This window comes from Zeus faber (genome assembly GCF_960531495.2).
Source record: "Zeus faber genome assembly, chromosome: 12".
NCBI classification, from domain to species: Eukaryota; Metazoa; Chordata; class Actinopteri; order Zeiformes; family Zeidae; genus Zeus; species Zeus faber.
The window spans coordinates 27,007,514-27,026,422 of NC_137196.1; the positions used below are offsets into that span (position 1 = coordinate 27,007,514).

The window sequence follows — 18,909 nt, forward strand, 5'->3', positions numbered from 1 at the left end:
GGAGTAAAAATAATAAATAAATAAAATCAGCGTGGGCTGGATTCCTAGTCTTTTATTTCTCTTCTTTTTCCCTCTGTCGTACCCCTGTTCTCATGTCCGAAACGTCAGATTGAAAAAGGGAAAAAAAAATTACAGTCAACTTTGTACCGAATCTCCACATTTATCATTTATTTATTCATTAGTCTCTATCTTTCTATTTTCCTTCATTTTTATTGTTATAATTGTTATATTTTATTTCATTATTAGATCCACGTTGTGATTATTCACTTTTTTTTTTTTTACTCTGTTTCTTTCCCTTCACCTCCTCATTCTATTTATAATTTTCTCTCTCATTATATTCTTCGCCCTATTTATATTTTTCTCTGTCTTATATTTCTCTCTCTCATTATCATCTAATTTTATGTAATTCGATGCTATTATCTTGAACCCACCGTCTTGCCCATTGGAACCCTTGTTGCTGCTTTTTACTGTTTGGTTTCCATTCACTTGTTCCTGTTTTGCCCCTGATGCTTTCACCTAGAGACATTTCCTCTATAAATCTGATATATTATATTGTCAAATCAAGAAACCCCACAACTGAAATAAAACAGAAAAGTTAGATTTACATTCCCATTGTTTCTGTATCAAAAATTGCAGTTTTGGGGTAAATGTTCAAAATCTGACCTTTCTTCAAATTGTTTTTTTTTTTTTGTTTTTTTTTTGGTTGCCGGTTTTTGGTTGGTTCTGTGTCATAAAGACTGTAAAACATTACTGGAGATAACTGCAAAATGTGATGAATGGGAGCTCAAAGGATTAAAATCCACATCCACTCTGAGAGGGAATCGCACGAACCACCAGGTATTTTGAGACTTGAGATTTCTTAAGTAGTTGCTTGTAATTAGCCAACCATATTATTATTATTATTATTATTATTTTTACATTATTCTCATACAGTACTCTATTATTTCATGTATTACTATTATGATTTTTATGATTATGATAATTATTATTATTTTTGTATTATTCTTATAAAGTACTTAATTATTTCATGAATTATTATTATTTTTTTTTTATCATAAGGTCCCGCAGGGCCGGAACCCTATTGGAATAGTCCAGATTTGTATTATTATTATTATTATTATTATTATTTATTTTTTTATTTCCTTGGCATTTTTCTCGCTAAAAGTGCAACACCACAACAGCTGGACCCATGGACAGATGAGGTGTTCTCATCTCGTGGTTCATGTTTGATCCATGTCAATCTACATTTGGAGAAGGAATTAGAGAAAAACCAAGGAACTTTGGCCGTAAGTAGCATTACGTTCGTGCATCGTGCGTTGTGTCCCTCTTTACTTTGGGTGATTTGAGTAAGTGGTAAGAAACCAACTGTTGGAGTCCACGATGCATTTCATGGACGCGTTGGGAAACGAGGACACGGAAAAGTATAAATAATCACACAACGTTTCCGCGGCGTCATTTCATGGCTCCGTCATTGTTGCCCGACACGGCACCAGACGGCAACCTGTCACTGAGAGTGCAGCTCTATTTCCACAGACTACATGGTGAATTAGAACAATGACAAGTTCTGGTTTACAGGCAAACATGGAGAGTTGTTTCAAAGACAGGAGGGTTGCCCTGTGTAGACCGTATAGTGGTTGCTCCAGGAGACGACTGACTGGGGAAGCCCATGCTGCGTTCATGTAACCTCAGAAAATGCCGCATTTCAGAGAACCTGGAAAACTGTAATACATACCAAACACGACTAAACTGAACCCAGTGTATTGCCGCCTGCAGCTATATTTATTATTATTATTTTTATATTTTATCAGGATTTTATTTATTATCGCTATTATTTTCCATCTCCTTGTGGCACTGTCTGTTAATTTTTCCATATCTGATCTGTTACTCATCTCTAAAAGACAATGGAAAGTGGAAAACGCTCCAAGCTTCTTGTTTAACATTCAGCTAATCTGACCACACACACACACACACCCACACACACACACACACACACCCACACACACACACACATACACACACACACACACACACACACACACACACACACACACACACACACACACACACACACATTGGTCCTGACAGGTTATTTCCTCTTTTTTCAACACTCCCTTTCATCTCACCATTCATTCTGAGTGAAAAAAACAACAACCAAAAACAACAAGTAGAACTTGTCATTTTAGTTTAAGTTTCTGTGAGGATGTGCGCTCCCTGAGGGATGCTCCGTCTGAATTCACTATAAAAAGAAAAAAGCTTTTTACCCGCAGGACGTCGGGATGAAGGGGAAGTGATTGTCTTGGTGTGTGTGTGTGTGTTTGTGTGTGTGTGTGTGTCGTGTCGCGTCCTGTCACACGCAGGTTTACACACAGCCAAAGTGGCGTGTCTTCCCCGTTTTCAATGACAAACGTTTAGCGAGGGAAAACAAATATTCCCCCTTCTGACGCCGTCTAATATAATCTAACTAACATACGGGTGTGTTAAAGAGGTAATCCGTCAAATTATTTTATTTAAAAAATCCGATGTTTGATACTTTATTTAGCAGGAACTTTACAAGAAACAGCCCTTCAGTGTATTTGTGTTGTGTGCTGTATCTGCTGCTCTAAATGCTGTTTTCCGTTGTTGGTGGCGGGGTCCGCCACGCATGCAAGAAGTTTAAAGGCAGCTGCTGTGAATTTACTAAAGCAGCATAGATAGTTGTGGTCGGTAAACTGTCGATATGGATGAGCATTCACCAAAAACAACAAATACAATGTATCCCGGCCACCCCAAGTGACCAAAGAAAAATACATTTTAAATTTACATTTAAAATTCAATTTGGATTTTGTAGAGTAATCCACGCAATGCGGTGGCGATTTCCAATTGAGTACTAACATCTGAACTGGAGAGAAGTGTTGCATGCACCAAACCAGAACAATTACTGGAAATGGAGAGGAAAACTCAATTTAAATGTGGTATAAAACATTTGTATTGACAAACTTCATTTGTCCAAACAAATCCATCACGCTAGGAAACAGAGGATGGTGTTATCTATTCCTCTAGGACTATTCTATTCAAGGACCCTGGCATTTTTCCCTCTCCCTCTCTCTTACGATATTTCTCCGGTGACGCTTCTGCTCCAGTAACCAAGGTAAGTTAAATCCAACCAAAGGGAAGTCCGTAGGTGTAGTTTCTGATTTCGAATTTGGTCTAATATCCAGAAGGGTCTTTCTGTTGTACTTGATTAGTAAGGAAAACACAAAAAGATTTTAGGAGGACACAGGGTGACCACGGCCATCACAACTTTACATCATATTTGATGCAAAGGATGACAAAAAAGGAAGGATATGCACAACTTGGATTCTCTCCACGCTTCTGTGAGCCACACAGATTACCCAGAATCCCCTTCTCTTCATCCCTGCAGCGATGGGGTCAGCAATAACTTTATTCCTCAGATGGTGTGAAAAAAGATAAAAATAACAACATATAATGATATAAAAATAATAAATCTTTACTGCATCATTATTAGAACATGACGGAAAATGAAGGTGAAGTTGAGTTAGGGTGCTTCTCTGAAGCTGAGCCTGGGGACGCTGACGCTTCCGATCTGTTCACACAACGTTTACGCTTTTCAAACCATTCCATCGGAGTGAATCATAGTTTTCAGACAAAACTCCCAGCCCTCGAAAAATGAGGCTCCGGGCGCTCAAGGTGAAATGTTGTTGATTTTTTTAATTTTTATTAAATTAATAATTAAATAAAGCCTCTGGGACCAGGAGAGATTTTAGGTCCAAACCCAGCACTAAGCCCGAGCTAACGACAGGAAACCATACATGGAGCAATCCAGAGGAAGTTATGGACGTTGTGATAAGTTAAGGACGTTGTGATAAAGTAAGTTATGGACAGACCAATCTTGCTCCTCTGCGTACCATTCAAGATCATGGAAAGGCTCATCCATAGCAGGATCAACTCGGTGGTGGATCCACAGCTGCCCAAGGAGCAAGCAGGTTTTCGCCAAGGAACATCAACGGTAGACCAGGTAGCACTACTCGCCCAAGACATCGAGGACAGCTTTCAAGCCAACGAGAAAGCTGGAGTGGTGCTCCTGGACCTAACTGCCGCCTACAACACAGTGTGGCATCGTGGTCTCCACCTGAAGCTGCTGCAGATGATCCCTGACAAGCACATGGTGTGCTTCATCATGGAGCTTCTGGCCAACCGCAGCTTCATCCTCAAGACCAACGATGGCCAGCAGAGCATGTTGCGAATACTAAAGAACGGTGTCCCGCAGGGGTCAGTCCTTGCACCGATGCTATTTACCATCTACATCCACGACCTTCTAGTGACTGAGTCAAGGAAGTACGGCTACGCAGACGACCTGGCTATCTTGCTCCGAACACCGTCATGAACTATGAGGACGGGCTCAACCGAGACATGGGCACCCTGGCCACATGCAGTACCTGAGGAAGTGGCGACTTCAGCTCAGGATAGGCAAGACGGTATCGGCAGACTTCCACCTCCTCAACAACAAGTCAAAAAGAGAACTGGACGTGTTGGTCGACAACAAGCGACTAACATTCCAGCAAGCTCCCAAGTACATCGGTGTGAAGATGGACCATACGCTGGGCTTCAAACACCTAGAAGTAGTCAAGGCCAAGGTAACATCACTGGCAGCGCTCATCCATCGACTCGTTGGCACAACATGGGGAACCGATGCCAAGACGCTACGGATAGCAACTCAGGCCCTGGTCTTCTCTGCAGCAGAGTCCTGCGCACCTGTTTGGGGATGGACTCCACATGCAAAGAAGGTGGATGTGGTAATAAACAACGTGCTCCGAACTGTGACCGGTTGCCTAAAATCCACGCCGATCAGCCAGCTCCCTGTCCCAGCAGGGATCGCCCCTTCCGCCATCAGAAGGGAAGCCGCCACCTACGCTCTGGCAAGAAAGGCCAAGATGCATAAAGAGCACCTGCTGTACCAGACAACCATGGTAGCGCCCCGAAGCAGATTGGTCTCACGTCAGCCCTCCAACCTGGCGGCACAGAGGTTATTGCCAGCGGCTCCAGAGGGACAGTCAAGAAGGGCATGGCTCCCCTCGTCCTGGACGGTAGAGCGTGAGACTGCTGAACCCAAGCGACTCCACAGCCATATCTGGGACCCAGGTGGAGGAATCAAGGGTGAAGAACTGCCACACCGACAATGGACAACACTAAACCGGCTGCGAACAGGTGTGGGTCGCTTCAAGTTCTACATGAAAAAATGGGGTCTTTCTGACAGTGCTGCCTGCGAATGTGGGGAACCTGAGCAAACAGCGGACCACATTATCAATGGATGCGACTACCACAGTCTACCGTCTGAAGCTGGCCTCTTCGAACTGGACCTGGCGACGATGAAACAGCTACGTGATAGTGAACTGCACATATGATGTCATACGAAAGAAGATACAAAATAAAGAAGTCATTATGATAAGTTATGGACATTGTGATAAGCTATGAACGTTGTGATGAAAGTAAGTTATGGACATAGTGATAAGTTATGAAAGTTGTGATAAAATAAGTTATGGACGTTGTGATAAGTTATGGACGTTGTGACAAGTTATGGATGTTGTGATAGAGAAAGTTATGGACGTGATAAAGGAAGTTATGATGTTGTGATAAAGTAAGTTTTGGACATTGTGGTTAAGGAAGTTATGGATCCATAACATCCTTTTTCACAACCGTCCATAAGAAAAACGTTATGACCAAGTGGGAAACAATTATGCAGCTTTCTATGTAAACTCGGAAGATTTAAACTCGTGATGCGTTAACCAGAACCCAGAAAACTGTAATCTGTAGCAAACAAGACTGAACTGGACCCTGTGTATTGCTGCCTGCAGCCATCTTAAAATTTTCTTGTTAATTTTTAGGTTTAGTGTTTTTGGCCACATATATACAGTACTGTATAAATTGCTTTTCAGTTATTTCTAAGTTTATTTTTTCATGTCTGTTAATGTGTGTGTCGTCTTTGTGTGCGTGTGTTTCAAAGCAGCACAGTCACAGCTGCAACGTCCTGCTGAGTTTTCGCATTTTTTTTAATACATATTTTTAAACAGCTGAACCAAGTCCCTGCAAAATGAAAACAAATTTAAAAAAGATGAAAAATAAAAAAGATAAATAAATAAAAACACACACACACACTTAATATATATATTTATATACTGCATATATATATAGACAGAAAGATAAATAAAAATATAAACAAATCAAAAAAGATACATAAAATAAATTACAAATAAATGAAAAAGGATTAAAAAACAAAAAAACAAAATGATAAATCAGTCATCTGCAGCATGAACGAAAAACAAATAAAAAAATAAATGAATATTCAGTCAATGAATTATCATAACTACCTTGTGATAGCACCCACTGGTTGAGCTTGACGTGGTAGAGAACGGAGCGCAGCCTCCAGTGCTGCACCAGAGGATACCCCGACACCTCGCTGTAGTTCACCATGCCTGCAAAACACCAAATATTATATTGTAATAATATGTGATGAATATAACACACTTCTTATTATCAGCATTATTATTATTATTATTAATATTATTATTATTATTATTAATATTACAGTGGTACCTCCACTTACGACTGTAATTCGTTCTATAAGAACGGTCGTATGTTAAAATAGTCGTATGTCGAAGCAATTTTTCCCATATACACCACGCTCATATTTTTCTATGATTTACTTCTTAGTTTCAATGAGTCGTTGCCTTTTTCTTTTTCCCATCGTCCTTCTTCTTAGGGCTCATCATGAAGGGTGAAAATAAACAAAATACACAGCACAAACACAGTAAATATGAAAAAATATCGATAAGCCACGAACTACATGCACACACCATGTAGGTCGCCTGCTGACTGACTGCTGACTGACTGACTACTGACTGACTGACTGCTGACTGACTGACTACTGACTGACTGACTACTGACTGACTGACTGCTGACTGACTGACTGCTGACTGACTGACTGCTGACTGACTGGCCGCCGATGCGGCAACTGCAAATTTCCATGGTCGTATCTTGGAGCAGTCTGTCGCAAGTCGATACAAATTTTCGCGACTATTGCTACTGGTATCTTGGATTAGTCGTAAGTAGATGCAGTCGTAAGTCGAGGTACCACTGCATTATTATTATTATTATTATTATTATTATTATTATTATTATTATTATTATTCACATTAATATGATCAAGTGAAACATGCATATATGGAACAGATCAATAGCAGATATCAGTTTATTGGAGAGGATCAAAGGGGATGCATGCACAGCAAAACCATGACATGAAAAATATTCTTATATAAAATATTAATATTAATAACAGAGTAAGGGTAAAAGATGGAGGCAGGTCGGGAGTTCAAAGGGAGAAAGAAAAAATAAACCAATATAGAAAGATTAAATAATTATATAAAAGTGTGTGTCGGTGTTGAAGCATCAAAAGGAAAATAAAACCAGGGAGAAAAAAATAAAATAAAATAAAACATTCATCCGCAATTTATTCGTTAATTTTCCTTTCTCAGAAAAATAAAATAAAATAAAAAATAAAAGTATAAATACTGACTAATGACTGGGTGGGATCTGTGTCCCCTCTGCCTTTGAACGACGCCGGGGAAAAATTCAAACGGCGGCCACTTGGAAAGCGCTTTGAACGGAGAAAGAAAGGATCAAACAGAGGAAAAAAACAACAGGAAAATAAAAAACAAAGAGAAATGAAGAGAAATTAAATCACATCAAGGAGAGAGGACAAACAAACCACGTGCAACTCTCAACCCCTCACTGCAGCACCAGCGCTCCCAATTACTGACTTTAATACACACGCTGCGGTGTCAAAGCTGAAGCTGCTGCCTAGCGCCTAGACTGTCCCCTAGCTCCTAGATTGTCTCCTACAGTGTCTCCTAGCTCCTAGACTGTCCCCTAGCTCCTGGATTGTCTCCTACAGTGTCTCCTAGCTCATAGACTGTCCCCTAGCTCCTAGATTGTCTCCTATTGTCTCCTAGCTCATAGACTGTCTCTGAGCTCCTAGATTGTCTCCTACAGTGTCTCCTAGCTCCTAGACTGTCTCCTAGCTCCAAGAGTGTCTCCTACATCGTTTCTTAGGTCCTACACTGTCTCCAACAGTGTCTTCTAGCTCCAAGCTAAACCAAAACTGAAAATAACGTCAGTCACTCATAATAATCAGTACATTGATGATGACATCATTGATAGAATTTGAACCCGAGCGAGAATCTTTGTGGATTAAAACTTCAGGTTCATGACAAATGAACCTGAACGAGTTCATTATTATTTTATGTGTTTATTTGTGTTTTCTAGCTTTCTTTGAACTCCCGACCTGCCTCCATCTTTTACCCTTACTCTGTTATTAATATTAATATTTTAGAGAAGAATATTTTTCACATCAGGGTTTTCGTGTGCAGGCATCCTCTTTGATCCTCTCCAATAAACTGATATCTGCTATTGATCTGCTCCATATATGCATGTCTCACTTTGATCATATGAATGTATAATAAAATATACAGTATGTAAACATATAAAATACGTATCTCTAGAACAAAACAAACTGAAAGCAATTTTTTGTGTTTGTATATATTTTGCGTTTCTAACTAACAATGTTGATGATAATTGTTTGAATTTGTCTCAAAGATATTTTAATAATATAATATAATAATATATTATAATAATATAAAAATATTTTAACACAAATTGTCTTCCAGCTTTTTGTTTTTTATGTATGTAGTATATATACATCTAGAGTATATGTATATACACATACAGTATATATATATATATATATATATATTCAATATATAATACCGTAACAGACACCACATTTTGGAAGCATTTGGAAGATTAAAAAAACATAGTGTATAAAATGTACATCTGAGACAGATATGAGGACAGAGTTGTTGCAGCAGTTGTTGATGATTAAAGAATGAATAAATAGTGTCATTGCAGGTGGAGAAGTTGAACTCCATCTGCAGACTAACTCTGTCCTCGATGCAATGACACAAATACTCTGTGTTGCATGCCCAGAATGCTGACAGCACAGGTTAAAAAAAACATATAAATATATAAAAATAATATAAATCTATGACTAGTCTAGGAGCTATCTACTGTGTCTCCTAGCTCCTAGACTGCCTCCTACAGTGTCTCCTATCTCCTAGACTGCCTCCCAGAGGGTCTCCTAGCTCCTACAGTGTCACTTACTGTATGTTGAGTAATGGGGGGGATAAGAATAAAACAACAACAGCAAAAAGCTCGAAAGGATAATCAACAATACACATAATTCATATATAAACCACAAAACTCATATCCACGTTTCCATTTTACAAATGCTGATTCCATTCAGCATCTCTGTGCGTGCAGCACTGTCACGTGGCCTGCGTTTCACTTTTTTCTTGTTGGTTTTTCTTTCCGTCGTGGGAACGTGAAGTGCTGATGATGAACACGCCTCGCAAATGAAATACGAGGCTCCTGCAGGGTCCTCACCTGGAGCTCCGTCCATTGATCCCCTCTAATGGTCTTACCGGAGGAGACGGCTCCGCGGGACAACACGGATACTCCTCCGAGGCCCCCCCCACCCCGCCCAATCAGAGAGGGAACGAGGAGCTGGCGGCGTCAACGGTGGACGGTCGACCGTCCAGCGTCGTGCGGCCTGGTCTCCATTCAGCTCCTGAGGGGCTGCGCTCTGTGACACAATGATTCATCTGACTCCACTGCCTTCCCCCCTTCCCTCACATTATCTCTCCTCAGCTCAACGGGCTTCAAAACAGGGAAACCTACATTTACATTGGCAAATAGAAAATTGAAACAGAAAAATGAAAATGCTGCAATTAAAAAAAATTAAATATATATATATATATATATATATATATATATATATATATATATATATATATATATATATACATACATATACAGGTACTCCTCACTTAACAACCTACCTGTTTAACCACCGTTGGGACATACGACCAGCTCTCTTTCCAGTCTGTATTGTACACTGAGTACAATACCAAGCATTTCATCTCATCATCCTGTATATATTATACACTATATATATTATATATACCATATACTACAGTATATACACTATATATACACTGTATATACAATATACACTATACACACTGTATATACTATATATACCGTTCTCAGTCTCGTTCCTGCAGTCTGTCAGTATTCACTACACTAGTGTTCACAATCGCCACGCCCCCTTACAGTGAAAAAACACTTTATACACTATATACACTATATATACTATATACACTATAAAAACGATATATACTACATACACTATAAACACGATACATACCAGCCACGCCCCCTTACAGTGAAAAAACACTATACACACTATCTATACTATATACACTATTAACACTATATATACCAGCCACGCCTCCTTACAGTGAAATAACACAGGTCCTCGCTTATCGACCAGTTCGCTTAACGACCTGGTCCTAGGAATGGAACTTGGTCGTTAAGTGAGGAGTACCTGTAAGTATACAGAATAAACTAAAATAAAAATAGAACATTGCAACATTTCTGTTTCGATGTGAAATCACAATCTATTACTTTTTGGAAAGTTTTCTCCGGCGCTTTGTAAACTTTTGGCCAAGAGGTTTCTATGGCCAAACAGAGCGGCAGAGAAACCCAGCCTCCATGAAAACACATGTCAACACATCAAAGGAATTCCCCACCACGTAGCCACGCCCTGCGGTAGCCGTGGCAACAGGGGGGATCGTTCTGCAATGTACCTGTGATATCACCTCTTGACCCCTATAAAGCTTTGTGTTTGGAGTTTTGAATGAGCACACGCACGCACACACTCAAAGGCACCGAAGAAGGCACGTACGTAGACATGCACACACCCCCACGCCAGCGCAGCTGCGCCTCCCACCTGATGGGCCTGGACTGGTCGGCTGTGGCGCCAGAGCACTACATCATGCCCCCCTACGAGGAACGGACCCTCCAGTGCCCTCCTTACCGGAGCCCCGACCACTTTCCACAGGGTATTCTCCACAGCGCCCCGAGTGCAGAGAGCCTCCACAGAACCACCAGCCAATGCAGCACCATGACCTACCACAGAAGCAGCCACGCCCTCAACACCACAGCTACCTACGCTGAACCCTTTTACACCCGCCAGGCTGTTGTCATTGACGACAACGCCGCTCATTCACCCTCCGTAGATGGCCTCCAGAGAGACACAAGGGGGTTTGTGTGGCGTGACCCTGAGCTGCCAGAGGTAATCCACATGCTGCAGCTCCAGTCTCCCTCCATTCAAGCCAAGGCGGCTGCAGACCTGCAGCGCATGTGCTTCAGCGATGATCGAGCCAAGGTGGAGGTGGGCCGACTTGGCGGAATCAAACACCTTGTGGATCTTTTGGATCACAAAGTTCTACAGGTCCAAAGAAACTCCTGTGTAGCTCTGAGGAACCTAATTTATGGCAAAGCCATGAACGACAATAAAATCGCTGTTCGGAATGCTGGAGGCGTCCCTGCTCTGCTCCGCCTACTGAGGAAGACCGTGGATGCTGAAGTGAGGGAGCATGTCACAGGGGTGCTGTGGAACCTGTCGTCATGCGACGCTCTTAAGATGACAATCATCCAAGACGCCTTATTGACCATGACAAACACCGTCATCATCCCTCACTCCAGGTGGAGCAGCACCACCCTCAGTGATGACCACAAGCCTAAGTTCCACTCTACTCTAGTGCTGAGAAACTCCACAGGCTGTCTGAGGAACCTGAGCTCGGCTGCCCTGGAGGCAAGAAATCAAATGCGCATCTGTGACGGCCTGGTGGACTCACTGCTCTACATCATCAAGTCCTGCGACAATAACTCAGACTTTGACAGCAAGATCATCGAGAATTGTATTTGCACACTGAGGAATCTTTCATATCGTCTGAAGCAGGAGATGCCCCCGTCCAGACTGATAGACCAGGAGTTGAACGGGCTGATGGACGAGTTGCCCGGTCAAAATGTGGACTCCAGCTGCTGGTGCCTAAAGAACAGTAAGAAAAAAAGGTTCCAGGAAGATATGTGGGATGGCATGAGACCCATTCCTGGCCTCTCCAAGACCCCTAAAGGTGCAGAGATGCTGTGGCACCCTACGGTTGTAAAGCCCTATCTGAGCCTGCTGGCTAACAGCTCAAACTCTACCACTCTTGAGGCTGCCGCCGGGTCACTGCAGAACCTGACAGCTGGTGACTGGACATTTGCGGCATACATCCGCATAGCTGCGCGCAAGGAGCACGGATTGCCCATCCTCATGGAATTGTTGTGGAAGGAGGACGACCGCATGGTGTACACGGTCACCAGTACCTTGAGGAACATGGCCCGAGACCTCAGGAACAAGGAACTCCTCGGGAAGTTTGCGATGAGAGACCTGGTCAACCGTCTGCCGGGGGGGAACACTACCCCGATCCACAACGACATAGAGGCAGCCATCTGCTGCACGCTGAACGAGCTCATCAGCAAGAACCTGGAGAACGCCAAGGCCCTTGCCGAGACCGGTGCCATCGAGAAGCTGGTGAACATCACCAACAGGAGGGGAGTCCGGTTCTCCTTGAAGGCTGCCAAGGCCGCTGCTCAGGCGCTGAAGACTCTGTGGCAGTACAAAGATCTGCGCAGCGTCTATAAAAAAGACGGATGGACCAAAAACCACTTCCTCTCCCCGGTATCGACACCAGAACAAAACAGGGTCAAGTCTCAGCTCACCCTTCCCACCAGCGACATACAGATGCTACCTGTCAAGAACCCTGCCAGTCATACCATCTCACCTTCTGCTGTGCTGGCCATGAAAGAGCATCACTCAACTCTGCCCATTTATGAATACCCAGGGGAAGACAATTTACATAAAACACAATATACAGTGTCTGGGAAACACTCCCCTATTTACTTCTCTTCACCACCAAGAGTAGAGTCTAGAAGACCACAGCTGGTGCACTCAGAAGAGCCAGGAATAAGGAGCAACGAAGTCTACAGAATGTACCAGCAGCATTCCCATGTCTACAATGACCCCTACATGGAGGTCCTGGAGTCCACCAACAACCACATGGACCCCTACCCCAGCACACAGAGGACCCTCTACGGGGCAGAGCCCTACCCGGGCTCCCACGACGGCAGGGTATAGGTCTGGCAGTGACTGGAGGGTTGTGAGGGGGTGGGGGGTGGCAGGGTGGGGGGTGCGGGGGCGGTGTGGATGCTACAGAAGAGGACCCTTCTCTACCGGCCCTCAAATCTGAAGATGGGAGCCTGGATCCATCATGTTTTTTCTGGATTTTGTTTCTGAAAAACTCCCAATAAAGATTGTTTGTCCGACCAAATGTCTCCTAAATGCTCTATACTGTAGTACTTCGACGATATGTACCATACTAAAGCAGAAGGAGACGATAAAGGGTATTACGCCAGCCAAGAGCATTAAAATAATGTCTAAGCTGCGGACCGCTGTCCATGAAAAGATGGAGAATCTGCTGTTGGTGTGGTTGACGGAGAAGCAACTCGCAGGAGATAGCGTGACGGAGGGTATCATCTGCAAGAAGGCAAAAAGGATCTTAACATTCTCTTTTATTGTGTTTTATTATGTTTTTATACAATATTTGATATTTATAAACACATTTGTATTATTCAAAAACGCGAAACAAAAAAAATTGGGGTGTTTTTTTGCGGGCTGGAACGGATTAATGGCATTTCAATTAATTTCAATGGGGAAATTGATTTGCTATACGAGCAGATTGAATTACGAGCTCTGTCACGGAATGAATTAAACTCGTAAGTCAAAGTACCACTGTATATATATATATATATATATATATATATATATACACAAGTATGGAGTACCTGTATATATATATATTTATACAGCTACTCCATATTTAAAAACTGAATTGCGTTTTCTAAACCCGGTCGTTAAGCAAACTGGTCAATATGCGAGGACCCGCGTTATTTCACAGTAAGGGGGCATGGCTGGTATATATAGTGTATATAGTATATAATGTGTATATAGTGTATATAGTTTAATTTCACAGTAAGGGGGCGTGGCGCGAACGCTAGTGTTGTGAATTCTGACAGACTGTGGGAACGAGACAGACTGGGAACGGGGAGGAGATGTATTCAGTGTATCAGTGTATATAGTAGAGCAGTGAATGGCAGCAGAGGAGGAAGGAGGGGAGTCACTGTCAAGACGGCGTTGGCCGTTTGGACTGAAAACACACACGATGGAGTATTAGAATGGAGACAGGGAGCGTTGGAATTGATTTTTTTGTTAGTAGCACGCTTGTGTGATTATTTTTTATTTCATGCTTTATTTATGGATTTTAAGGTTTAAACAGAAAATATGGTGCGGTAACGTATCATATGTGAGACAAAAAAATCCATAAAAAAAAAATCAATTGGAATTTGCAATCACTGCTCAATAAACCATGGATTTATAACATTAGTATTATTATTATTATTACTATTATTTTTATTTTCACAATTTTCACTATTATTATTGTTCATTTAGTTTATTTTATTTTCATATATTGTTTTAACTACTGTATAATAAGATAATATACCGACAGCATTATTGCAATAAACAATACAAATTTTTTTTCTACGCTTTCTGTCACAGAATAACTTTATTATCGACGTCCATTCAGTCCGAGGTTTTCTGATGCTGCCTCTAGTGGCCATTAGCTGAACTGCAGTTTATTTAGCATTTTCTATCAAAGATGCGAAAGCTTTAAGAAGATAAATATTCTGAACATTAAACAGTGCCCAATCACACCGCCTCTTGTATCAACAGCACTAAGAAAGCTTTTTTTTCACATTTTAATAAAAAGACTAAAAACATTAATTTGACTTGTGACACCTAGGTTCACCCAGGTGACACCTAATGGCTGTTGGCTGTACTGCAGTTTATCATTTATTGCAATTTAGTTTTTTTTGCTTTCTACACAAGTAATAAATATAAAAAAATAATACTATGTCCGATCACACAGACTTCAGAGTCCACAGCAGTCATTTTTATTATTATTTTTTTTAATTAAAAAAAGGAAAATGGAAACCAAACTTCATCAATCAGCCTCAAACTGTCTGTAATTAGGCTGGCAGATGCTCACACCGAGAGGCTGCTGACAACTCAAGGTGACACGCGTTCGTTCCATTTTCCACCGCGCCAGAGGAAGGCTAAGGGGACCAGGGCAACCAGGACGACCATTGCGCCACCTCCCCCTCCGCCTCCCCCACCCACCACCATAACAGGAGCAGCTACGAGGCCATATGCCTGCCTGGACTTTAATTAGATGGGAGCGAGGGAGGCAGGGACTCCGCTCCAACCATGAATCACCACCATCGCCCCAAAATGCTGCTGGATTTAGCAGACACACACACACACACACACAAACAGACACACACAGACACACACAGACACACACAGACACACATATTTTTTTCTCCAATTCCAAAAATACACCACCTTCTGATGCAAGATTGAAACAGTGCTGAGTTGAAAATGTGTCCTTTTTACATACTTTTGGATTCCAATGTTGTAGTGGAATAATGAATATAGTTAAATCGTTATAGTGACTCATTTAATTACTATGAGGCTGGGTATTGCTGTCAACTTTTTGAAAACATTTTAATTGCTGTTGTTTCCAATATTCCTCCTCTCTCTAAGACAACGTTGTAAAACACCACACTCCACTCCGCCCCGCCCGCCCCACCCTGAACGCTGTGCCAACGCGCCTGGTGGTGTGGTTCCAGCGTGAGATGAACCGACTCCTCCTCCTCCTCCCGTGCATCGTTCAGGAAGTCCTCCCTTGCTCACCGTACGTTACACCGACTGAACCGAACGAACGCCTGAAAGTAGAACGACTCTTTTTACCGGGTGAGTCGTCCAGAACCGAATCCCAAGAGAATCAAACCTTTCATTGCCAGTTCAGATACGATCGAAGAACCCCCACGTGGCCTGAAAAAGACATTGAATCAACCTAAAAACTGTTTAAGCCTCAGTTATTTTGGGTTTGTGAACTCGAAGTTGATAATTTACCAGGTAAATGTTATGTTGAGAAAACCTAAAAAAAATATATGGGTTTGATTTTCTTTCTAATAGTTGTGACTTTCAGAGCGAAACTCCACCTTGTTCTGGTGAACAAGGAGCTGCTGTTCTGCTGGAGCTGATATCAATCAATTATGTCCCTTTCCCGCTGCACCAGAGAGCCGGCAACAGCCACTAACATCTGGCTCGCGGCTGCAGTGGGAACGGTTACCATCAGCATTCATCCCCGGGGACAAGTGACCCTGCAGTGTTCACGGTATTCCGTCTCCAGCTCCGAACGATGCTGATTGGAGACATGACGCCCGGGTGGACGCGCTCATTTTTTGCCCCCCCCCCTTTTCTGGCGCGATGCTATGACGCGGACGTTGAAGTTCTGGACGATGGTGCGTAACTAGACAGGAATATCCGTGCATCACTCCATTATTTCATATCCGTTGACTTTTTTTTCCAGCATGCGGGACGATGAAATGTTTTGAGAGTGGGGACCGCTCCATGGGGACCCCGCCGCCTGCCTGTGCACGGGTGCAGGGATGGATACCCCATGCTGCTTCTACTGTATTTTCCCCGATCGCGCTGGAAACATGACACGCCCTTTTTTCTGGCGTGTTCGCACAACGAATGTGACGCGCCAGAAAAAAAAGAAAGGGATAACACTCCACCCAATGGCAACGGGAACAGAGTCAAGCGCCTATTTTTAACACCTACCCGCGTTAAAAAAAACCCGGGTACCTCCGCTCATTTTGCCGTAAAAACAGTAGTAGAAGAATTAGTGTACCCTTGCAGTTTAGATCTTGCAACACAAGAGCTGGTTTCCATCATTTATGTGTTTTAAGTGCATTTGAATCACATCAATTTTCACGGCGCCACCTGACCAGCGCACTACCGGGTCTAGGGAAGGAAGGTCGAGTCCAACCTCCTACCCCTCCTCCACCTCCTCTCCACTGCACCTCCACCCCTCCACCCTTCCCTCCAGCAGCACGCCGCGGCCCCCGGCTGTATTAATTATCCCATCCAGTGCTTGTTTGGCTCATTAACCTGCGTTTAGCGCAGGAAAGGGCTCCGGCAAATTCTACGCAATTAATCAGCGTCAGAGAATAAATGAACCCACGTGTGATCACCATGCGGCGGCTGCATCCAAGATTACATTTTAAATCGACCCTCCATATTTTATATTTTTTTAAAAGCTGTGTTTGAAAGTAAAGAAAGGCATCCATTCCATTCCATTATTTTTCTTACTCCAGGTTATTTGAGTATAAAGAAGTTCAAACAGCGAGGGGACGGACCATGACACCAATCAATGGCTGGTGTGGTTAAATGATCGGGCGCGAGGAGGAGCGGCTGCGTGCGAGTACTGCAAAGAACTGCTGTTCATCAGTCATCTTGAATAAATACCAGCATGTGCAATTAAAAAAAGTAATAAATAAATGTACTAATAAATGAGAAAATAAATATGCAAACACAATGGTTGCAGTAATTCAAGAGAAATTTGTTATTCATTTCATATTATGAGAACAGTTATAAAAAAAACCAGAAAGAAATACACATATATTTTATTTATTTAACTTTTCTTTATAAATAAATAATATATACAATTAATAAATAATATAAACACATAACATGAATTTAAATATAAATATATTGGGGTTTTTTTTCCAGGGACGTACATAAAAATAAATAAATAAATATATATATATATATATATATATATATATATATATATATATATATTTGTTTGAATTTGTTTGCATTTTGGCCTGAAAATGAGTTAATCCTTTAAGTAAATGTTGAGTAAACGTTGAAGGCAGGTCAGCCCCGGCAGAGTATGAAAATATGAGATGTGAAGATGCTGCAGGAATATTAATATTACTGCACCTAGGTTTGTTTAACACTAACAGGAGGTCATTTTAATATATGATATAATATGATACAATATGATAAAATATAATATGATGCAATATAATATAATGTAATATAATATGATTAAATTTAATATAGAATAATATAATATGATACAATTAAATATGATATGATACAATATGATATAATAAAATACAGTGGAACCTCGCATTACGAGTCTAATTCGTTCCATGACCGAGCTCGTTTTACGATATGCTCGTTTTACAGATAAATTTTCCCCATTGAAATTAATTGAAATATAATAAATCCATTCCAAGTCCCAAAAACCACCCAAAAATCAAGCAAAAAACATTTTTTATGGGTTTTAAAACAGAATATGCATATCGTCGACATGCTTCGGTGGGATTGATGTGCTAGGTCCACTCCACGCGTTCCTTTCTCATGTTTATCAATGATTTCCTTCTTCACTTCTATCATAATTATCTTTTTCTTCCTCTCAGAACTGTTCTTTGCACTAACCTTAGTACCATGGGTAACACACCCAATTGTTATAAAGTAATAGCAAAAAATGCATAAAACTAAAAGAAAAACACTGGTAAAACACAATAGGGATGGGCATCTGAAGTACGGCCCGGAACTTGGGAGAGTAAAATATATAATATCAACTGTCGTCATTTCTACATAGTAATATTAAGATTCAGTGAGAACTAGAATTTCTTAGGTAGAAATTTAAATAAAAACACATTTTATTTATGCAATAAATAAACTGTGCGGGAATAGTTTTTATTCTAGATTTACTCATTCTATTTAAATGTTTTATAGTCGTTACACATAAACCCAAAAATACAAAAGAAGACCCGGGGTCCGCCGTTTAAAGGGTGAGGAACAAACTGCGCGGAAAGAGAAACATAGAGAGGAGAGGAAAGAGAGGAAGGAGTGCTGTCGGACAGGACGGAGGCTGTTGAAGTGACAGGAAGTAGCTAGAGGTTGCAACCCTCCTGGCAGGG

General features: G+C 41.6%; 2 protein-coding genes across 2 annotated transcripts in view; one reads left to right on the top strand and one right to left on the bottom strand.

The window, feature by feature from the left end:
• Nucleotides 1-18,909, bottom strand: part of astn1 (astrotactin 1) — a gene marked incomplete at its 5' end in the record, with an annotated part of 346,128 nt that overhangs the window by 154,951 nt on the left and 172,268 nt on the right. Inside the window, one exon of the mRNA XM_080010501.1 lies at nt 6,366-6,470. Within this exon, the coding sequence (XP_079866627.1) occupies nt 6,366-6,470 (105 nt within the window). The remainder of the gene's footprint in view (nt 1-6,365; nt 6,471-18,909) is intronic.
• Nucleotides 10,865-13,138, top strand: LOC307238284 (plakophilin-4-like; the record flags this gene model as incomplete). Its single annotated transcript, XM_080011217.1, has 1 exon — nt 10,865-13,138. One exon carries the CDS (start codon nt 10,865-10,867, stop codon nt 13,136-13,138), a length of 2,274 nt encoding a protein of 757 aa, XP_079867343.1.